This window comes from Polypterus senegalus, chromosome 3 (assembly GCF_016835505.1).
Source record: "Polypterus senegalus isolate Bchr_013 chromosome 3, ASM1683550v1, whole genome shotgun sequence".
Taxonomy (NCBI): Eukaryota; Metazoa; Chordata; class Cladistia; order Polypteriformes; family Polypteridae; genus Polypterus; species Polypterus senegalus.
In genome coordinates, this window is record NC_053156.1 from 78,506,482 (window position 1) to 78,531,038 (window position 24,557).

Below are 24,557 nucleotides of genomic sequence, written 5' to 3' on the forward strand. Positions count from 1 at the left end.
TGAAATCTTGTGATGGCTCAGCTTCAAAGTATCTGGTATCACAGGCACACATTTAACACAACAGGAGGTTCAGTGTTTAACTGCAATTTAGCAGAGGTTCCATAATCCTATGGTTTCCGCTATCAATGCTCAGCCTTGTAGAGCCTTTAATCTTTCAGGGTTTTCTGCCACTTCTGAACATCTACCAGCACACCAGTGCAGCAGTTCTTTTGTCTTTTGTACCTTTGCTGGCTGCATCACAACAGTAATTTAACAAATGGCAGCTTTAAACTGTGTCTTCCTCATTACATTGAATGAAGCCCAAACCTTTTTTCAGTTTGCTTCATCATACATTTCTCTTAAATATTATTGGTTGGCATTGTTAGGTTTATTTATTTATTTGATTTTATTGATTTTATTAAAATCAGATAACATTTCATACAAATAAGTCAAGTTTTACAAAAATAGGCTTGAAACAAATCAACCCCCACTACTGAGAAAGAGAGCTAGGCCAACAGAGTTAAACTTTAAGTTAGTAAAAATAAGTAAATAGATAAATTAATAAATGAATAAAGATAAATGTAGTAAAAGAGGGGAGAGAAACTGCTTTCTCATTAAAATTAAAATGCTTATTCTAAAATGTTATTGATTAGGTCCTGCCAGGATTTGAAAAAGTTTTGTAGAGATCCTCTTAGTGCGAATTATATTTTTTCCAATTTCAAATAGTATATAACATCAGTTAACCACTTAATAGGTAAGTTAGGATTCTTCCAGTTGAGCAAAATAGTCTAAGTGCCAATAGTGTAGTAAAGGCAATTACAGTTTGTCCTTCACTTTAAATCCATCTGGAAGTACACCAAACACAGCTGTTAATGGGTTAGGAGGGATTGTGATTCCAAGGCTGTCTGAAAGGCATTTCAAGATTTTGGTCCAAAATGATGTTAATTTGGTGCAGGCCCAAAACATGTGGCCCAACGAGGCCAAAACCTGCAGCATTCGCAGGATAGATCTTGCCCTGGAAACATTTTGAACACTTTCAAATGAGAAAGCTGCTCTCTCTATATAATTTTGAGTTGAATAATTTTATGCTTTGCACATATGAAGCTCGAATGAATTCTGTGCATTGTTACTTTCCACTCCTTTTCTGAGATGTTAATTGAGAGATCCTTTTCCCACTGTTCTCTTGGATCTTTGAAAGGGATGGGCTGTAAAATGGTTTTATATATTACTGAAATGCTCTCTGAGTCCTCAAGACTGATCAATATTTTTTCCGGCACAGAGGTAGGTGGGAGGTGAGAAAAATTGGGCAGGTTCTGTTCGAATTTGAAGGTAGTGAAACAAATGTGTTTCTGGAAAGTTAAATTTGGAGTGCAATTGTTCGTAGGATGCAAAGACATTGTCAATTTACAGATCTTTAAGTGATTTAATCCCGATTGTTTTCCAGGCATTAAAAACTGCATATGTTTGAGAAAAAGGTGGTTCTTGTACTGGTAAAAGCTTCTTTATCTTAAAACACTTCCTACATTGGTTCCATATTCTGAGCAAGTAAAGCATAATTGGGTTATTAGTATATTGGTGATAACTTCAATTTATTGGGGTGCATACAACCTCCACAAAGGCAGCTACTAAACCACATTTTGAAACAGGGCCATGGAAAGGTTGGGCAGCTGTAATTAATTCGACTGAACCACTTCATCAAAGTGACCTAATCATAAATTAAAAACATGGATATTTGATTGTTGCTAAGCACCCAAAGTTCTCAAAGCTTTATGTCACAAAATACGGTTTGAATTACATTATTTTACCATTGTTTCTTTTGTTAGCATTTATTACAGTGTGGTAAGCCACAGTATATGTGGATATATTGAGGAATCACTATGTAAATGTAATTTATTATTATTATTACTTTTCATAGATTCACTGAACAACAGGTTTGGTTTTAGAATGATTATTGTTGAGCATAACTTTAATAATTTGGCACTTTACTACTACTGACATATTACTATCATTTGTATAGAATAAAAAAAAATATTAACAGAACTGAAAAAGAGCATTCAGTGTTCTCATTTTTTTTTCATTTCTCGTATACGAAATTTAGGGAAAGTATTATAATCGTCCAAAGATCGATGAATCTCAGTGTTTTAGACCTCCCTAACTTTCTCATATATGAAGTATAGGAAAAGTATTGGAATTCTTCAAAAATTCCATTTCGAGATTTTGATGAATGTCAACATTTTAGACCTCCCTGAGTCTGAAAATACCACATGTGTAGGCCAACCAAATTTTGCATACAAGTATTAAGTACAAAACCCAGTTCTTTACCTTTAATTCATGCAGCTTCACAGTCCGATATATTCAACTTTTATAATAATTGTTCAATATATTATTAATTTGATTTGATTTGTTGTTGGTGGTTCTTTAATGTACATAATATAAAAATATAATCACTGTCTTGTGGTTTACTTCTGAATTATCCATCTCCACATCTGAGTATACGAGAAAGTCTAGGGGAGACTACTGCTGATTTTTGTATAATATATTAGAAAAAAACAATACTTAGTAGAATTTTTTCCTTTTGAAACCGAGCCTTCTAACATACTGCTATAAAGTCACTGCAATAGGATTAACAAATCAAAAGTGGTATAACTTTAATCAAAGAATACAGAAATACACAACACTATCCAGCCCTTCCACAAAAGGTCATTTTTTAAGCCAATTTATATGCATCTAAAAACCTTTGGGCTGTTTTACAAAAATACCCTCTTTCATCCAGATGAGCACAGGTTGTGACGTAGTGTTGTAAACTGTGAACTTTCAGTACTTCATTACAGCATCCTTGAGTTTGAATGTGTAGGTTTTTATGTGAGAAATAAAAAAGAATACGTGTATGTGTCTCTTTTCTTTTCAGGATTGGCAATAAGATCATTCCCGCATAATCTACAAATTAAATAAGAGACTGTCATTTTTTGTACATAAAATTTTGCCATAACCCTGTCAGCACTAAAACGCTTAAATGTTAAAGATGAGAATCTCCTTGGGCTTGTCTAGAGTTGGTTTTGTTTCAGCGATCATTGTGTTTTTCCAGTAAGATGTCATTTTCTCATTTTGTATGTTCAAAGCCTCGTTTTGACACCTTTTTCTCCACAAATTAAAAAAAAAACTATTCTTGAGAAAAGTTTATAAAACATCACCAAATTGGTCATGCAGGATGTATGCATTATTGGACTTTCTCTTGTATTACAGTCTTACTCTCACTGACTCGCGTTCAGTCTTACAATGATAATCTCTCTAACAAAGTCTTGAGTTGCACTAATTTATCCCTTCTTTTCCATTCTGGTCTTACACAGTTTATCATTGTCTTGCATCCAGTGGTTCATCCCGTAACATTTATATTTTAATTGTCTCTGTGTCTTACCCATGAAAAGATTTTAATTTTATATTAAAAAAAATTTGAATCTATACCCATCCATGTTTCTAATTTCTTATGGGGTTATCTAGAATTGTTCTCCTTCAAGGATGTTTTGTCTGTTTACATTGAAATACAGTATGTACTTTATATTAAGTTTTTTATTCTATTTAGAAGACTGATATCATTTTTGAAAAAAAAAAAGTGTAATCAAAGCAAAACAATCCAGTAATATCAAGCATCAGTGTTGTTACTGAGTGAACTAATAACAAGCTAATTACCTTATGTAATAAATAGAGTAACACACAGCTCAATATCACAATTATTAATTATCATAAATTAATAAAATAATATCTCGCCAAGTGTGAACTAGATTCCATGCTTACCAGTCTAAGCAGCCTTCCTGTCTTGTAAATGGTCATGCTTTCTTTGTGATGGTGTAATAATGCATAGGCATTTGTTATTTTTAGGTTCTAGATCAAGAGATGCCTTTAGGAATTAACATCTTTGCTGTGCTTCTGCATTCGCACTTGGCTGGAAGATCTCTGAGGACAAGACATTTTAGAAATGGAAAAGAACTTCAGTTGCTGGCATACGATGATGAGTTTGATTTCAACTTTCAAGAATTTCAGTATCTGAAAGAAGAACGACGTGTGTTGTCAGTAAGATGGCTGTTGATTTAATTTTGGAAAGATAAATGAAAGTCTTAACTGAAAAAATAATTGTAGTTTTACTTGTATTTAAATGTGAATTATTATTTTTCCTGACAATGCTATCTTTAAGGAAATATCATAGACTTCTAAGGTGTAGGAAAATATTTTTTTATATAGTATACTGTATGTGGATTATTTAATGCTAATTCTGTGATGGAGCAACCACATATCATGAACACTGCTATGACATATGTGGACACTGGCCCGGACACAGACAGACAGACAGACATGTTGTTCTTCACCACACACCGTTTATTTACAGACTAATATTTACAAAGTTACCATGTTCTCACAAATCCCAGTGCCTCTTTCACCGATTCCCCAAAGTCCAGGCTACACAGTCCTTTTCTGGCCGCCTCCTGTCCTCTCGCTTGCTTTGTCTTCCTTCCTCCCGACTCTCGCCCTGACTGCTGGGAGGCGGCCCCTTTTATGGGAACCCGGATGGGCTCCAGCTGCTTCCCGGCACTCCTCCGCAGACACGCCCTTGTGTGGCGGAAGTGCCGGCTGCGCACCCGGAAGCCGTCCGGGTGTCCTGTGTAGTCTTCTCCCCAGCACTTCCTGTGCTGGGCTCCAGGGCTGTTCAGGCAGCGGGGCGCCGCCTGGCGGTTGGCCACGGGCCCCTACAGGGCTGGGCTTCCATGCCCCCTACCCGAGGCCACCAGCGTAACCAGGACGGACGCCCCCTCGCGATCTGGAAGAGGTACAAGCCCTCCTCTGTTCCTCCTGGGTGTCCCGGTCGGGCTCCCGACCCGGCCGGGTGCCACAGTGCCCTAGCGAAGACACGTGGGTCCGAGCGACACTTCCCGAAAGGGCAGCACATCCCCAGAGAGGGTCCTACTCTGCCCCAGGGTCCAACACGGCACCCTGGGACATCCGTCTTCGGCACCCCCTCCGGCGCCAACGTGCCCCTCTGGTTTGCGCTGCTCCTTGCGGCCTGTTCCAGGAGGGCAGGTCCCAGACGACGTCGGGTCCAGGGCTCGTCGGGGCTTTGAACTTGTGAAATAAGCAAAGAGAGGGCCAGAAGCACTGCCTGGATATTAGCCCCGAGCACCCTGTCGGTCTCTGTACCTATCGACAGCCCACGACTTGCCTGTTTGGGTCCTCCGCTGCAGGTTCCCTGCCCATCCTTCTAGTGTCAGCAGGTCCGCTCTCACAGGCGGCTCGCCCAGCCGTCCAGGGGTTTCTCTCTGCCACCGCCGAGGACGGCCTTCCTCTGGACGCGTGCACCCAGCACAGCGTCCCCTCCTATCTGAGGAACCGGCATTCACCCTTTCGGTTCCTCCTTCTCCTCTTGGATGTCCTGACGGTCTGGGTCTGAGCATGGCAAAAGCTCAAATCCAGCCCCGTCTGCATCCAGGCAGAGCGACAGGAGAGAGCTGCGGGCTTGGAGCGCAGGGCACTAGGACCCAGGGCACTCATCAGCCCCGATCCTACCAGCCCCTGCGTGCTCGATCTCCATGCCTCGCAGACTGTCAGCCCCGTCGCATCTGCTGTTGGGGAATTTCCTACTTGATGCCGGTCCTCCTTCGGAAAATCACGGCCGTTTTCGGCAAATCCCCCCACATGCTTTATGGGGACGGCAATACTTACCACCCCTGTGGTGCTCTGCCGGCCTCCGGTTCCAGCGCTGAGCCGATCCTCCATCTCCCACGGCGTCTCTCCCGACGCGACCGCCTTCCCCGTCAGCTGCTCCAACCGAGCAGCGAGAGCACTCAGCACCTGTGTCAAAGGCGAACACATAGAGACTGATGGTGGTGGGCTTACCTGTCCATCAGCCCCACTCCCCGCCTGTCTCCTGTGGGCCACCCCTCTGGCCCAGTCGGGTCTCTCATAGGCATGAGACTGGCATTCCTTGGTCCCGCCTCCATCCAATCATCGGCGGGCACGCAAGACACACTGGCCAATCCCGTGCCTGTCAGCGGGCGGGACATCCGGCCCGCGGCCATCTTGTCTTTCCCACTCTGGGTGCGGTGACGTGCCTCCTTACAGCTACGCAGCTGCTGCGGCTTTGCGAGCTGCCGCGGCTCCGACCTCGCAGCCTCTGCTGCTGCCGCCACCACGCTGCCGACAGCCCCTGGACCAGTGCGCTCCTGCCACCGGCGCGGATCCGGACTGTCCCTGCCTGCGCAAAACAAGGTACACTCTACCCTGAAGGGCCGATTACTGCAGGGCAGGGCACTCACCTCCCGGATCCCGTCATGCCGAGGCCCTTGCCTCGGTGTGGCCTCCTGTGTTGCAACGCTGGCTGGGCCACCCTTCATGACAGTGCGGCTCTCGGAGCCTGCTGCAATCTGGCGACGTCTGGTTTTCCTTCCCCGCACCCGGGGATGGCCAATCCGCGGACCGGCGGCGGTCCCCTGGGCGAACTGCTCCCGCAGGGTTGTGCATAGGCCGCTCCCGCGGCCGGTGTGTGGGGTCCACTGCTGCGCCGGGCCGTCCACAGACTTATTTGATATTAATGCAGGTCCCCGTCTTGTACCAGACGGGCCATCCTGCCGACTACGCCACTGTGGACGCTGGCCCGGACACAGACAGACAGACATGTTGTTCTTCACCACACACTGTTTATTTACACACTAATATTTATAAAGTTACCATGCTCTCACAAACCCCAGTGCCTCTTGCACCGATTCCCCAAAGTCCAGGCTACACAGTCCTTTTCTGGCCGCCTCCTGTCCTCTCGCCTGCTTTGTCTTCCTTCCTCCCGACTCTTGCCCCCACTGCTGGGAGGCAGCCCCTTTTATGGGAACCCGGATGGGCTCCAGCTGCTTCCCGGCACTCCTCCACAGACACGCCCTAGTGTGGCGGAAGTTCCGGCTGCGCACCCGGAAGCCGTCCGGGTGTCCCCTGTAGTCTTCCCCCAGCACTTCCTGGTGTGGCGGAAGTGCTGGGCTCCAGGGCTGTTCAGGCAGCGGGGCGCCGCCTGCCGGTGGCCATGGGCCCCTACAGGGATGGGCTTCCATGCCCCCTACCCGAGGCCACCAACGTAACCAGGGCGGACATCCCCTCGTGGTCTGGTGGAAGTACAGGCCCTCCTCCGGTCCTCCTGGGCGTCCCAGCCGGGCTCCTGCCTCGGCCGGATGTGGCAGATGATGGTCTGGAAGTGGGGCGCCACCTGGCGGTGGCCACGGGCCCCTACAGGGCTGGGCTTCCATGCCCCCTACCCGAGGCCACCAGCGTAACCAGGACGGATGCCCCCTCACGGTCTGGAGGAGGTACAAGCCCTCCTCTGGTCCTCCTGGGCATCCCGATCGGGCTCCCGCCCCGGCCGGGTGCCACACATATTATCAAATAATCATTAAATACAACATACAATAAATATTTTATTTTAAACAGTCATTAATATTTCAAGAAATTGTTATTATTTGGCGCTGCATAGTAATGTGCTCTTTCAAACCTGTTATTGGTAACATGACATAACAGGGGAGCTTAGCTTGTTTGCAGTTGTAACATTGTGTTTTAATATTGCGACCTGTAGGAGGAGCCTCACATACTCAAACACCAATCCAGGACATCAAAATGACAAAACAAATCAACGGTCTTAATAACAAAATCTCAATAAGTGATATGTAAGTGAGCAAAGTTAGAGGGTCCTTTTATATTGTGTCCAAGTCAACTTCTGGGTACCCAGCTATATGAACTTCCTGGGTCTCGGCTGATATTGATCTCTGGTGTCATATTTCTAGGACTCCCCCTTGCAACACCACAGATTTATGTATCTCAGCCCCACTGCAAAGCTGTAATGGAGAGGGCAAGATTGGCTGTCCTGCCTGGTACACCCATTGGGCCACAATATATTTCTCCCCTAACAGTCTGGGTTGCCTCAAAACTTGCAATAGAATTTTTATTATGACATCTGAGGAAACAGTTCCTGCTGTTATGGAGTCCTCTGCTCATCAATAAAGGTACCGCTACCCAGATTAATTTCAGAATATAAAGGGGCTACTGTAAATTAGTGGCACCCCTCTTAGACCAGTTAGCACAAGTCTACACTTGTCTATGGTTTGTGACATAATGAAAGAGAAGAATATGCATTTAATAACCACATTTAAACATGACTTACGAAAACTTCAAAACCTCATACTAACTTTTTAACTTGTATTTTTAAGTCATATTGTGATCTCTAAAACTGCCAAACATAAAACAATAAATGGCTTTACAGAAGTTATGATCACTTCCAAAAACAATTGTGGATATTGTTCAAATTACAGATTTTACAAGTGATATTAGAAGTTTTACGTTATTGTGTTTAAAAGTGTAATGGAAATTTATTTTAATATTTTAGTGTAGCAATACAGAACAAACAAACATGTACTAGTACATTTTCATTATCTAACCCACCAATCTTATCTCCTGAACTCTCCTGTTATGCTTTTTGTGTGAGAACCGTGCAGACTATGGCATTAAAATTGTTTTTGTCTTTTTGGTTGCACGCATAAGTAATTTTCAGGAAGCACTTTAATTATAGAAATTCATGCTATTTCCTTTTTGTTAGGTTTCACTCAGTTCAAAACAGAATTAAATATGGGGTTTTTTATGTGCTTGTCCTTTGGTCTTCCAGACATACTGGTAAATAAATATGGTTTAAGAACATTTCCAAATTTTAATTATTATCATATCCTCCTTCCTGTATGTTAGATAATAACTGAAGTTTTTATAAAGTTAATAAGTTTGGTTTTAGGAATACTTTCTGTTGGCAGTATTCATCATTATGAAAGCAGGGACATTCTTATTAACTCTTTTCAAAAAACACGCAGCTGGGAAAATAACGTAACTAACCATACCATTGGACGTCAGGTAATTGGAATGTGTCCCTCTGTGGAACTCAAGAATAATAATCAGAAACCATTTTTTCTTACCATTTTCCATTCTTGTAGCCACATAGTCAAATACTATTATATTTGAATAGTCCATATGTATATGTTTTATATAACCTGATATAAGATACCTTAAAATAACTTGGTCATTTACTGTGACACATTTACAGTATATTTTTCATAAGCTTAGACAAAATATTTCTTTTTCTACCATAGGGTGATCATTTGATTACAGAATGCAAGTATAATACCATTGACCGCAAAAATGTAACATGGGTAAGATATATATTCCTTTTTTTCATTAAAATAAAGTAATACTGTTGCATTTGTATACAGGCTTTGTATGAGGCCTTATAGTAATATGATTCTTACAATATTCAAGGTTAATGTCACTGCCTCACAGTTCAAGTGTCTTGAGTTCAAATCATATGGCCAGTCACGTCATGTACACCTTTTTGTATCCTGCCTGCGTCTGCATGGGGTTTCCTCTGTACAGGTCAGGTAGCTTGGTGACTCCAAGTGAGCGTGAATGTGTAACAGTACATAATACATAAACTGATGCACCCCAACCAGGAATGGCTCCTGCTTTGCACCCAGTGCCACTGGTAAAGCATTTGGCACCTCAATGTGGAATCAGACTGGATTTCCCATGTTTGGTCTGCAGAGATAGCAGAATAAGGTTTAGTGCACCCCACCACCCCCTGGCCTGGCATGGAATTACTTTCACACGGTCACTTCAGCTCCCTCCTATTCCCGTGCGTATGACAATGGATTGATTTTTTTTTTTTGGTCAGTTGAAATAATTGCTCAAATTATTTAAATTGATTTTTACTATCAATAAAAGTGGGTTGAGTAAATTATTAGGCCAGGTTTAAAACTAGAGTGTAATGCTCAATTGAGCTGAAACTGATGGCAAATACTGCAGTCACTGGCAAATGTCTTAGTACTGAATATTATTCAGAGATAAAACTCATTCAGAGAGTTCTAATATAATCAGAAAATTATATTTTCATTAAAAGAAGCTTAATCTGCAGAATTCTAAAAGAGAACACAGAAGGAGAAAGCACTGTAAATAACATTCTGTATGCTATCCCATCTCAAGAAAATCTTCACACACACACAGTGACTGGTTTGGGATATGGAAATATAGAAGAGAACACAGTCACTATTAACTGATCTGAGGTATTAGCTGCTAATAGGTGTTGGAAATGTGTCTGCCTACCATTGGAGTTCTAGGAGAATTTTTAAGAGCAACTGTTTAATTGTGCAACCTCCCTAATATATGAAATATGCCCAGGTATTTTCAAAGTGAACAATGATTTAGGATTTTATTTGGTAACTATTCATCCTGATTACTAGCATTAACAGGACCAGATTAGTGAAATATATTTGGGATGAGAATTGTAGTCATGCAGTAAGATTATTGGAGTTTCTGTAGATAGACACTGAACACCCTGCCATATTATTAGGCCCAAGAGGTATAGAAATATTATCTTTGGTAAGAAGTGTTTGTAGCTAGGTTATTAAGGAGTTTTGGTAAAGCCTATAGGTATCAAAATTCCATTGAACTTTGAAGAGAGATATTTCTAAAATAACTTGGTTGTTTTTTTCTATACAAATACCTTTACACAAAGACTTACCAAAGTGATTCTTTGTATGTCAGTTATGGTCTAACTTTACAAAAAAAAAAAATAAGAACTTGAGATCTCTATCTCTTATGCCTTTTTGAATATCACAAAACATTCATATTTTTGCTTATCTTTTTTCATTTAGGGCGGATTAAGCACCAGAGATGAAATGTGTCTATCATATCTACTCTATTATCCAAGAATTGACTTATCTAGATGTGAAAGCCTGCCAGACCAAATACAACAGCTTACATTTATTGGCGTGAAAGAAATTTATTCACCAGTAACGTAAGTATTACTCTATGTAATTTGATTGTTAAACATATATGAATGCTTTATAGGGGATTTTCCACTTTATGAATTCATTAGTATTTAAACTGAATTGATGCAGAGTTTTCAGTTTTGCACAGTAGATTGACAAATTTTCAAAATTGCCAAATTTAGATACATCTTGATCCTGATCGAGTCAATAAAGGAAGCTAGATTGGATCAAAGACAGCAGCAGGATAATATCCCTAAGCAGAGCTGAACCCACTTGCTTTTAGACAATGAATATAGGGGATGGTGAAAAGAAAAAGGCACACAGTTTGTCCTCAACAGCACTATTAATATGGGAAGTGGTATAGGAAAGAGTGTTTCTTCTTTTGATTTTGCTCTAACAATGTATTAACCATTTCTACTATTAATGATAAGTGAAAATCTTCAAAAGCCCACTGTCACTTACATGAATTCCACTGATTGTGTAACAGAGATAGATAGATAGATAGATAGAAAGAAAGAAAGAAAGAAAGAAAGAAAGAAAACACTTTTGTCACCGGGGGAAATTTGGCTTGATTATCGATAGAGAATACTCCTGTCAAAAGTGTGAAAAACTCATCTGAAATCATCTTTAGAGTGTTTAAAATGTAACTTAAAACTCTAAAAATAAAAGCAACGAGAATAACCATGGACAACTACAAAGCTACTGTATATAAGCTAAAGAACAAAAGAAGGAAAGTGTCCTTATAACACCTTAGCACAACGTGGTGTATTAACCCCAGTTTATGTTTTGTACATGAAATTTGCACTTAATGTCCACATATTGTATATGCATGAATTTAGGTTTGTGCCTTATGCTTCTGGATTGGGTTCCAGCCTCCTATGACACTAAATTAAGAAAATAGAAAACAGGATGGTTGAATGGATTGATTTTTCTAATTCAATGTCTATATCTGTAATCTGTATTATTATTGTAAATATTTTCTTGTGAATTCTTAGAGGCTTGACTACATGTGGATTGATTTCATTCTCTCAAGTGTGGATATTACCAAAAGGTATATCCGAAAACTGAGCTTGATTGATCTTTAGGGCTGGAGCTCATCTGAGCAGTATCAGGCTCCAGTCAGACCAATCCTAGATGGGACAAGAGTCCATTGTAAAACACATTCACTCATAGCGTCACTAGTTAGCATGACATGCATGTCTTTGGGATGGGGTACCCAAAGAAAAGTGTCAGGAGAAAACACACATAAACACAAGGAGAATGCATAAACTCAGCATAAAGAGTGCAGAGACCAGGATTTAAACCCAGGACTCATGAGTTCTGAGAAAGTAGGACCAATCATTGCACCCATATATCAGGTAGAATTTTCATTAAGCCTGTTGGGGCTGCTTTATACTTTATTAAACTCTTCTTCACTGCCTATCATAGCCTGTGTCAGATTTTAAATGAGTAGGTAAAAATGTAAGGAAACATAACAAGAGTCGGCTACACAGCTTACCATTTCATCTTTACCCAGTGTTTTCAAAATAGGCTTGATGTTTAGGTTTAGCACCTTTCTTGAGTTGTCTAATTATGTTTGATTAGATGCATTTGCACATTGTGCATAAAAAGTAGCATTCTTGCTAGACAGAGGTAAAAATCTGCCCTACCGACTGCTCCAAGATTACAAGGGAAGCTCTTCTAAAATACTTCAAAATGCCATTTCCAGGGAAGCTCAATGTCTTTGGGAATAAATGGGGCAGTGGGCTGGCCAGGATGCTGGCTGCTGCATGATGATTGGAGGAACTGTTAAAGTGGCTGGACCTCTTTTTCACTGACAGCGTTTTGGCATCGGAGCATTTCAAATTCAGTCCTGTGCATATTTTTGGTAAGGGAAGTCGTGAAACAAGCTGCTGCTCGTAGGCTGTTATTTGCTAGCAATATAGCTCACTATTTTCGTTTGTACATATTCTACTGTAAATAAAAACATAAATATAGCATTCTTGACTTTGCTTATTGTTTCAGTTTAGAAAAGTTCAGGTGTGGGGAGATTTGGGGGTGCTGGACAATGGAGTTGGGGTTTTGTGTTTCTAGCCTGCCAGCCAGTATCTGTGCATAATGGCAGACAGTGCTAATATTGTTCACCTGATTTTGGTGAAGCCATTTCATAGTATTCCTTATGAGGAGAGTCTCAGAGTTAAACAGCAAGGCAGATCAACACCCAAGACTGATTTGGTTGAAAAGTCACAGAAAAATAACTGGCCTTTTCAACTCTACTTGTATGACAATTTGAGCTGGCTGACTGGAAGTGCTGTGACGAAGAGAATGTACTGTTGGCCATGCCTCTAAATGAAACCATCTCAGGTTGTTTCTGGCTAACTTGGACTGGGCATACAAAAGACATGAGAAAACCAATGAACACATGAGAACATGTGCACAGTTAAGTTGTCTTGGCTGGGTCAGAGTAGAACATGCAAATAATGACGGTGTTTTCACTCAGGCGGCAAAACACAATGAAACAGTGAAGTAAAACAGGGCCTTTCTTAACCACCTAATTGACGTCGCTTTACTGCTTGGCCACCAACAACCAGCATTCAGAGAGCATGATGAGAGTAGTGAATCGGCGAAAAAGGGGAATTACAGAGAATTCACTGAAACATTATCCAAATATGATTCGGTCTTGGCCACACAATTCCAGTCATCTTCTGTGTTTTCTGGAAAGTCCCATTCCACTCAAAAGTATTTGATTTGTGCTGCTGCAGCCAGTGTTGGTGATGAAATCAAAGGCCAAGTTCACATTTCTCCCTTTTTTGCAAGGCAAGAAGATGAGACAACTGGCATTTTATGTCAGCACAACTGTCTGTCATCGTTCAATGTGTTGATAATGCAGATCAAATTCAGGAGTGATTTGTTGGAGTTTTTAATATTTCTTGGGGGCAAGATGTTCAGTTTGTCTTTGATATTTTAAATGAAAATATGCATGGTTACAATTACAAAGAAAAACTTGTGCCTCAAACCTATGATGGGGCTACTGTCATGGCTTCTTCTCTGAATGGACTTCAGGCTAAAGTTAAAGCATTGCCCCCAATGCAATTTTTGTACACCGCTGTGCACACAGACTGAACCTGGTGTTATCTCAGGGGGCAAAATACTTGTCTGAATCCAGTATGTTTTTTGCATCTCTCTCGTTTTTTTTTTTTTTAATCTTTTCTTGAGTATGCAGGGAGTTCAAGAGCACTGAACGAACAACTATGATGGGCTCCTGAAGACTTTTGAAAAGTCTGCTGAGGATGAGACCATAGGACACACTTAATACTGCCAAAGGCTTCTTAAGAACACTGGAGGATTCTGAGTTTGTTTTCATGTTGAACAAATATAAGCAAGTTGTCTAAGAAACGGGTGTAGAAGAGGGCTATGAATGTTCTTTACTGTAAACAAAGAATTGCTTTTGCAAAGAAGAAGAGGTTAGAGGAGGATTTCAAAGCTGTTTATGCAAAAGATGGCAAGTTTCACATCAATCCCTCAAAATGAACCTAGACAAAAGCGTCACTGTCTGCCACAATTGTAAAATCCACATGAGGATCCATAGCAGTGTTACAGAAATCTGTACACGGCCAACTTAGATAATCTATAGTGCTTTTCAAATTTGGAAAGTATATGATTCCTAGAACTAATCAATCCAGGGAAATTTGATGAAATGAGACAGGTGTTTTCTGAGGAGGCATTCCAAAGTGTCCTAAAAAGTTATGGCCATTTCTTTGATTCAGGGAGACTGCGATCAGAACTGTGTGATTTCTTGGTGTACTTTATTGACATGGAGTTGGATAGTGCAGTGTCTCACCTATACAAGCTATTGTCTTTATTGGCAACAGCTACATCAGCAGGTGTAGAGGGGAGCTTCTCCTGCTTAAATCAAGTCAAGTCGTACAGCCATTACACAATTGGACAAAATTGTTTAAGCAACCTTTCTTCTCTGGCCATTGACAGGAAAATAGTCAAGTCTCTGGAAAAGACTCCCAGTTGGTAGGCCCAGATCACAGATCATTTTCTACAAAAAGAGTTGACATATAAATAACATGATGCCATGATTGACTAATTTTATGATGTAGGCCTAAAATGTGCTTCTCGTATTTGAAAGACCACCAGCTGCCACTGATTCTGATCTATTGGCAACCACAACATTTTACTGAAAGACTGTTTAAAAGTCAAGTAGGGGGATTTACTCAGAATGCTGGTAATGTACCAGAACCAGCAGGATTTTCAGTAGCTCCAAATGATAGCTTAAGAACTGCAGGCAAAATTTGAAGAAATATCTACTTGATAATTAATTGGATAAATAAATAAATTCTGTAGTAGTCTACAGCATTATTGTAATACTGGGTAAATGAGAGTAAAATTTGGCAAACAGAAGGCCCAAAATGAAATCACAGTTAAGTTGATCTAACCTAGACCTGGGGCTTTACTTAAATAATCAATTTAGCTTTAAACAGTTCAGAGAGAAACTTTTCATCATCATGATGACAATTTATAATAAAGGTGCATAATGCAGAAAGTAGTTTATTTTTTGATCCCATTTTATCGAGTAATGGGCAATGCGAGGCACAGCCTACACCAGCATGGGGTACACTCTTGTAAGTTTCTGCCTTATTAAGCACATAAGAAAGTTCACTTTAAGAAAAAAAAAATAATTTAAAAAAAAAGTAATATAAAGAGAGAGCAATTGTGTCATTAGTTCCCACCATTTGCTTGCCAGTGAGAACATCCTGCTTACACAGCTGCATGCAAGTGGGTTAAAGAAATCTCTGATCGAATCTGACAATGACAAATTTTTGGTCTAACCAGAATATTTTTTTTTTACTATTTCAAAGGGTCTGCATGGTCTGCTAGGAGTATTTCTTTTGTTTTACACAAACCATTACACTTACACAAGCAAGTGTAAAACCTTCCTCTTTTTTATTTAGTTTCATTTATGATGCTTCATATAAATTCCACAAACATCTAAAACCACAAATTATACTCTAGACAGCAAGTAAAGAAAATTTTATTTTCCATTTCTTAAACAATTAAGACATTTCACCACAAAAAAACAAGACAAATCCAATAAAAATATATTGAGATTTTCCTTTTCACAGAAGAAGCATTGAACAATGTTTTCTGTGGTAAACATAAAAACAAGGTTTAGTGTAAAATATTTATAAATTCTTGTACCATGCACTATATACAATCCCAGAGGACTGCTGAAAAAGACCACATAGACTGAAACTGTGTTTAATGAGAAATTGTTATGCACAGTTCAAAAGGACAGACACAAACACCAGGGTGGTGATTTTAATTGTAAGTTTAAAAGATTAAGCTTTTTGTAAACCTTTAATCAACTCCAGAGGTAATATTTGCAAGAATATCCTTAAAAAATTCTTTAAATCCTTAAAGAATAAAGAAGAGACACGAGAAAACACATGAGGAGGAGGAAAAGTGTCTATAAACGTATCTCATGCAGAAACTACGATGAAAATGTTACAAGAAAAAAGTTATTTCTTTACAAAGTTATTTATCCAGACTTTAGAATGACCTCCCTAAATTTATTAGATCAGCTGACTCCATTCATTCTTAAAAAAATTAAAACTCATCTGTCCAGGAAGGCTTTTAACTTAGCCTAACATTCTGACCCCTCTTTCAGTCTAGCTCTCTGTCCAGATACTCAGCATAATTTATATGTGTGTGTTATATCACAAATGATGTTATTTATTTCAGGTATTTCTTTTAGTATTGAACTTAGTATTTTACTCTGATTTACTTTTCTCTTTTATTCTATTCAATGCTTTGTATAACAAGTATGTATCTGTATTAGTGTTCTCTGCACAAAATATTTGTATCCAATGTTACATATACCCTGCTGTTTAAATAAGTGCCTTGCACATGGGAAAGGCGCTATATAAGCAAAATGTATTATTATTATATTCTCTAAATTATAACTGTGTTTTTAAAGATGGGAGGCAACTGCAGATTTCCTTTTTACATGCCATATATTTTAGGTTACACTATTAAACAATTGCCCTGTTACTCAGGACTGTATATTAGTCATTAGGTGATATGTTATTGGAAAGTATGTGTAATTAGGAGTCTTATCTCTACCAATTCATGTGACTCACTGCTGATGATAGTTTGGTAGATGAAAGTTTTGTGAGAGCTCGATGATGCTTTTAGTGTAGTTTAGTTTTGACTTAGTAACATTAGTTTGCATTCATTTCCAAAATAATAATATACAGTGTAGGGTCTGTTTTGTTTTTACTCTCATCAAGGCAGAAGAATAATTGCAAAAAGGAATTATTTACGTGTCCAGCATTCCAAAGCAAACTAGCATGACTTATATCACTGGTTTGTAAAAATTCAGCCCACATAATGATATAAAATGGGAAACATATGATTTTTAACCAACTAGGAGAAATTGGTGCTCTATGACAGTTCTTCTTTATTAGGGTTATGACAGGGTAAGCACTGTAAAAAGATTTTATGGTAAATTCTTGACTAATGTGGCTGTAATGTGTTAGGGAGAGAATAGATAGATAGATAGATAGATAGATAGATAGATAGATAGATAGATAGATCATGCTTTTTTAATATTAAGCTTTATTTATTCCGGATAAATACAGTTAAGAAGAACATAAATATTACAATAAGCAACACTCTCAAACACACATAAGAACTTCTGAATTGGCTAATGATAAGAAATACATTGCTATCTGATAATATGCCTATTGGTGGTGAGTAAAATGAATCAGATTGTGGTCAGATCTGCCCAAAGGTGCTACAGTTTACATTTAAAACACCTGGGGCCTCATGTATAAAGAATGCGTATGCACAGAAATGTTGCGTAAGAACATTTCCACGTTCAAATCGCGATATATAAAATCTAAACTTGGCATAAAGCCACGCACATTTCCACGGTACATCATACCCTGTCGTACGCAAGTTTTCCACTCAGTTTTGCAGACTGGTGGCACCCAGCGTCAAAGCAGTGCTACTGTTCCTGTGTGGTTCTTTCTTAGATGCACATTCCTGACACGACTTTATAAATACACTGAAACTAACTGCATATTGTTTATTAGAGTAATGCATCTGATTGTAATTAACCAGTAACAATATAATGGTCCAGGGAATAGCCATAGTATTCCAAATACCATAACTGCTTTTGCATTGTAATTCTCACTGCACCTTCTTTTTCTGCTTTCAGCTGCTCCCGTTAGGGGTTGCCACAGCGGATCATCTTTTTCCATATTACTCTCACTCCACCACTAGGAGTATTTATATCACTGTATCGGAAAGAGAATTATCAGGATACAGCATCAATCACATGCTGCCCTAGCCACGGCAAAACGCTTCAGAGTCTTTCCTGTACAGACCTCGTGGTTCAGAAACAGTTTCATCCTAAGAACTTTAAACACAGTCAATCAGTCCATCATTTGTTCCTTGTAGAACTGTTTGTAATTATAAGTAAACTTTCCCCACTCTAAACTTGCGCTTCAGTTATAATATTGCACAACCTGCGCCACTTTATAAAGCGCCTATTTACATATAATGATGATATTTTTAAGATGAAATGCAGCAAAATGTGTTGATTATATTATAACGATAAAACTAACTTCATTTAAATAACCTGTATTGTTAATAATTTAACATGTGAGGACACGGTGCCACAGTGCTAGCTAGTTTACAGATTGAGCCTGATTGATTGCTGTAAGCTGGAGGGATAAATGAATCGAATAATTAAACACATACTACGAAGATATTTCAATGTTCCTTAAAAGTTTTGAAGAATCATCATTGTAAGCTTACAGATGGCTTAACGTCTATTACAGAGCTGATTGTTTGGCGATTGGGTATTTGGAGAAAGAACATTAAGGAGACAGGAATTGGGGGTTAGTACATTTGAAAGAGACAGTACCACCACCGTGTTCCCATGTTTAATAACATGCTTTCATTCCTATCATCATGAAAAAGATATCACGTATACATCTCAGTATTTTAATTATTCAGACAGCTGTAATATCACGAATGTAATGGATTCTTTGTCCTGTCGGAGGAAGAGAAAGCCAGTTTAAGAATCACGTAGTGATTGACACACAGAGCACAAAGAAGATCAAATATAAAACAAAGCATTTAACGTGTTACTTTAGTTACGATGGGCTTTGGAGAAACTAGTAAATTCATCGATTTTGAGATGAAGTTTATGATGTTCTACTTTAATGACAAAATAAACTATGTGATTAAAGTGGAAATTTTGAGATTAAAGTTGACATTTCCTGCTTTTTTCCCCACTGTGTGCCTATTTTTTTTTCTCTGTACCCTAATAAGCTTTCATACGACACTCAGACGTTGGGCTACAACTCGCCTTTTCACGGTGACTTGGATATGTGACAACTTCTTTTTTAATTTTGGGTACTGTGCGACTTTGTGAACTTGAGCTTTCGAGTTTCTCCGACACTCTGTCACTCGATCAACTTCCTTTTGTTGATTATACCACTGTTTTAACCAAAAAATAGTACGTTTTTCCTTGCCTCCACTTGGTATTCGCTGAAATTCTTATATTTTTCCCGGTACGTTTCCCATTGTCTTTTCACAGAAGGCTGATTTTAAGGGCGATTTATATTCATTTGCATATTCAAAGAGGCGTAATTCTGGGAGGAGTTGGGGCGTTACATAAAGCGCATGCACGAACGTTACATTTCACACGGTCCGGGGTGAACGTGGAAGTTGGAGTATGCACAGATTCCTGCATCTAGATTTTTTTGTGCGTAAGCACATTTCGGCTTTTGTGCTTACGTCATGTTATGGTGTGAATTCTATGCACGGCGCTATGCATGAGGCTCCTGAACTGGCTGATTTTTGAAGCATTGTTCATGTTTCTCACCAACAAGAGGTATTCTAACAATAGTAATGGGCAATTTACTAAAGATTTGTTCTTTCTGAATGGCTCTTTCCAGTTAATCATAAAAATTTACTCAGTGAAGTTAAGTAACTAGTTAATAGTTTTGTGTAAGTCACATTTTTTGAGTAGCTGCGATTGACAACATTTTAAGTTAATCTTATTTTCTAAACCTTGTTATGCAGATGGGCACTGTATAATTGCCATCCATATATGCACTATCCAAAAAGTTTTTTTAAAAGTTAAATTAACTTTTCTAGTCTTTAATTTAGCTCTGATGGTTTTTCTCTTTAAGTTCATAATCAAATGATATTTTAATTAAGGAAGATGTTTATTAAAATTCATGTATGCAGTACAGGCTAAGATAATTTGAAGAAAAAAATAACGTAAAGCATAATGTAAAAGTTGGGCCAATGAGGAAAGTAAATGGACCTATACCCACCGGACCCTAGACTGGTGCCACCCCTGCTTTGTATGGTTCATCATTATTATTTTTCCTTTTGCTTGGAGTACCATTTGCTTATTACTTGTGCACTGATGCAGACTTCACAAAAACATGGTTTTCTCTATACAGAAAGTGACATAATCAAAGCGACAAGCGGAACAAGGACATCTCATATGCCTGTAATGCATGTATGGAACCCATACAAAATAACTCACAATTACTTAAACACGTTAAACATGCACATTAGTTCCCACACTCTCCCTGCTCCTCCACCCCTCCACTTTGTGCCCATCTGTGTTTTATATAAGTTGAACAAAAGATGGCCTTTAAGATGACCTTTAAATTCTTTACAAATTAATTCACTGATATTGTGACTCTTGAGTCCACACCCCTAGCAACCAGGATGTGCATTGCTGTCCAAAAGCATGTTATGTAAAAGCTACCTTCTAAACAAAGAATCCAATCAAGAAAATGACCACAGAAACTTAGTATAAAAAACATAGAAATGACACCTGGATATTTGGCTCAAGAAAATTCCTCAAAATAACTCCTTTTATAATAGACTGCAGCATGAACTGCTGATTACTAACACAAGAACAGAAGTAAATAAGGTGGACTTTGAGACCCAAATCTCTTAGGAACAATATTCCATATTTAGCACTATGCCCAATAAACTAAAAATATGCTTGCATTAAGGTTACAGAAATGTGATACATTGGGTTCCTTCTTCATCAAAAAATAAATTAGGCAGCCATATCAATAATACTTTTCCAACAAATAATCAAGTTGTAAGTTATTCTATGAAAATCCTAACCTAACCCTTCCCATCTTGAACTTACCGGTAATTAATTTCTAAAGGACTTGGCTGCCATAGGCCCACTACAGCAGGCATGGATATGTTGGATTTCCGAATTATGTTTTTCATGCTGAAGGAAGCTGTAGGCTCAATGAGTTCTGGAAAATTCCCAGTCCCTGACACTCGCTTTTCAGGACTACTTTTTGATTTTTATAATTAACCTTTATAATTAACCTTATCCTTTATTTCTGCAGCTGTTTACTTCCACCATTTCTTCTACTATACTGAACCCCTCAATATATTTAGCTATTGTCACATTCCTTTTCAAACAAGGAAGAGAATCTATAGATTACTGTAATCATCATTCCATACCATTTGTGTGCATTAAGAAGTATTAGCTGGCTTTTAGAGGAATATCCAATACTGGTTATTTAAAAGTTAATTCAGCCCAGTGAGTATGGTTTCAGTTGTTATTGATCTGCCCGGGAGTACTATTTCTTTCTTTTATTGACTGCTTTGCCTCGTCTCCATGGCAAAGGATCAACAAAATGTTTATGGCACCCACATATTCATAAATTGTGATTAATGTGATTACACATTTACTGTTGTTCAGTTCTAGAGTGTCATGTCCAGTGTTACCATTTAAATAACCCCTTTTGTTAAGTAGTTTCTAAATATATTCAACATTAGCATGAATAAATGAGTAAATATACATTAATGTGCCAAAAAATAGAGGACTATAGTGTTACAGGGATTAAAAAGATTTACAAAGTCAAAAAAACAAAGAAATAATGGGCAGGTATTATTAGCAAATGAACCACGTTTTAGTCCCAGGTATAATGTCATGATGAATACCTACATTGACAATAAGAGTAACTGTTTGTTCCTGTACTTAACAAATCAATGTAAAGACTGAAGTGTCATGTGGATGCTCATATGTGCATACTTGGCTAAATGTCTTTAAGAAACAAATTTCCTAGAGACAAGAAGGGTGCATAGGTCGTAAGAGATTTCTCCATTTTGCAGTTAATACAACCCACTTTTGGGTTAAACCCTATTCAGACTTTCAGGTTTATAGAAAATTTGATAAAATTGTACATCATATTTTTTGGCCTTGGTAAAGAGTATTTAAAACATATGAGAATGCAGTGGTCCTTAGTAAGGTAACAAATAATTATCTCCCACTCTGTTTTTAATATTAGACATTTTAATAATTTTTACAATCAGTGACAATAATTAGACCCACTTTGTGTGCTTTGAAATTGTTTTCATGATTTATCCTTGTCTGATCTATTTAACAGTCATCTTCATCCATCCATTTAATCATAAGATCTGTTTCAGAGTTATGAGCAGAGGAGCCTAGACCTTGTAGTAATTGATGCAAGTCAAAAAACTCTTTCCAGCTGTGGTGGCAGTCCATTACATGGCACTCTTATGTACATATCAACACTGAGCCAGTTGAGAGTATCCAATTAACCTTGAACTCATTTCTGTGAAATGTACGTAGAAAACCTGAGAATCCGAAAAAAAAATACATTTGGATATGGCAAGTACTAATAAAACTCAAACTGACAGTGACCAGAAACGAATTTTAACCCAGTTTTCTGATGTGAGGCAGAGACCAACCAGTTCACTTCTCCTCAATTTAGCCAGTCAGTCAGTCAGTCATTGTCCAAACAGCTATATCCTAACACAGAGTCACGGGGGTCAGCTGGAGCCGATCCCAGCCAGCACAGGGCGCAAGGCAGGAACAAACCCCGGGCAGGGCGCCAGCCCACCGTAGTCTCCTCAATTTACATCTATAAAAGTGGGAATTTTAAAAAAGAAGGTTTACCAAGTATATTTCCAGAGGTGAGATCAATTACTAAATATTCAAAGCTTCTTTTAAACCAGCATTGTGAAAAGACATTAGAAGATTGTTTCTTAGAGCAAAAGACTCTAATTGCACAGCTGTGGCAAACATTCATTTATGCATGTTAATGTTGAATATATTTAGAAACTGTTTAACAAAAGGGTTTATTCAAATGGTAACACTGGACATGACACATATCAAAAGAACAGTACTTTTGGAGAGGTTTTTATTCACGTTAAAGGAGTTGCCAGGCACATACTGTTTACTGCACAGTGATTAGTTATAGGTTAGAACTTTTTGTTGCTAGGAAGGACCTAAGATAAAAGCTTATTGTTGGTCTTCTGGTTGGCAGATATTCTTGGTTTCACAAGCACAGTTACTAAAAAAAGAGAGAAGGCTTTACACTTAGAAAGACATCAAATGAGAACCAAGTAGTCTCTGATGTCTAGGTGAAGATTCAAGCCTAACTGCAAACCTTAACATTTTCTTTTGGTACATTGGGAATGTTATACACTCTTGTTAAGTATTTTTTTTAATGCTAAATTTGTTTCCACACTTTTAAAAATAAAGGTGCCAGAGTGGTTCTTCAGAGTGACGTCATAAAGAAACCATTGTTCGCATCTGAAGGACCCATCCACGTGAAGGTTCCAGAAAGAATCCTTATTTATTTAGATCCATAACTGGCTCCATACTGTAAATAGCCATGAATAGATTATAACATATTTGTAAAACACCAATGGGTCATGATTTTAAAAGGGTCCTTACTTCATGCAATAACACAGGCTAGGTCCAGGTTTTCTTAACCTGTTAGTTTCCTTCTAGGTAGACTAGAAAATATTAAAGATTTTTTTTCCTACATATTTAGAAGAACCAACTTCATTTGTAAAGACCCATCCCATAATGAAATGGTGCTTTGTCAAGCAATGGAGTTACAAGGAACCACACAACCCAGTAAAGAACCATAAAATGCTATTAAGAACCAACATAAGTTGTTTGTTCCTCAGGGAATTCTGTTGTAGCCTTCTATCAAGAAACCATTATGTTTGGCCACAAGATGAAACTTGGCAGGCAAAGGTGGGCAAAGTGATGAATAAAAAAAGCAGGGGATCTAAGACAAAAATAAAAAAGTGATTGTGTATCAATGCAAAAATGAAATAAAATTCTCAAAATCAAAAATTCACTAAAAGTTCCAAACACAGGCATTTTCAAGAAATCTTTATCAAACATTTTCAGAGAGGTTATCCACAAGCTTGGACAAAAAAGAATTGTAAAATATGCATCACAACCAGTGGAGCCCCATCCTTTAGCAACAAGTATTTGCTTTTATACCAATAAACACTAGAAATGGTGGCATCCATAAAAACCAAGATGGACTGTTAACATTTCAAAATAATAATGAAAAAATAAAGTAATACACCTTAAATCAAAAGCAATGTATAAAATGAATGTGAGTCAAAATTTTTGCTATTTCAAAACCCTAATACAAACAGATCTCAAAAAAATTGTATAGACCAGAACAATTGAATAAACAAACAAGAATTTCATAATATGTTAACAGCATTACAATATATCTTGGTACAAGTTAAATTCAGTTATATTCAGAGTAATAAAGAACAATCAATTTAAAATAAATAAAAAAAAGATTACTATTTAGAAATTATTAAACTGGCTATTAGAGAAGGGCTAAACAATTTGGTGAAGTAAATTGGTGTTTTATTGTCATATTCTAGATTTTAGGTACAGTTTATCATGCATTT

The 24,557-nt window shown here is 38.5% G+C and overlaps 1 protein-coding gene across 1 annotated transcript in view; it reads left to right on the forward strand.

Annotated features, from left to right (window-relative positions):
• moxd1 (monooxygenase, DBH-like 1) overlaps positions 1-24,557 on the forward strand; it is an 89,200-nt gene that overhangs the window by 59,861 nt on the left and 4,782 nt on the right. Inside the window, exons 8-10 of the mRNA XM_039747498.1 lie at positions 3,856-4,047; positions 9,132-9,191; positions 10,689-10,831. Coding sequence (XP_039603432.1) covers positions 3,856-4,047; positions 9,132-9,191; positions 10,689-10,831 — 395 coding nt within the window. The remainder of the gene's footprint in view (positions 1-3,855; positions 4,048-9,131; positions 9,192-10,688; positions 10,832-24,557) is intronic.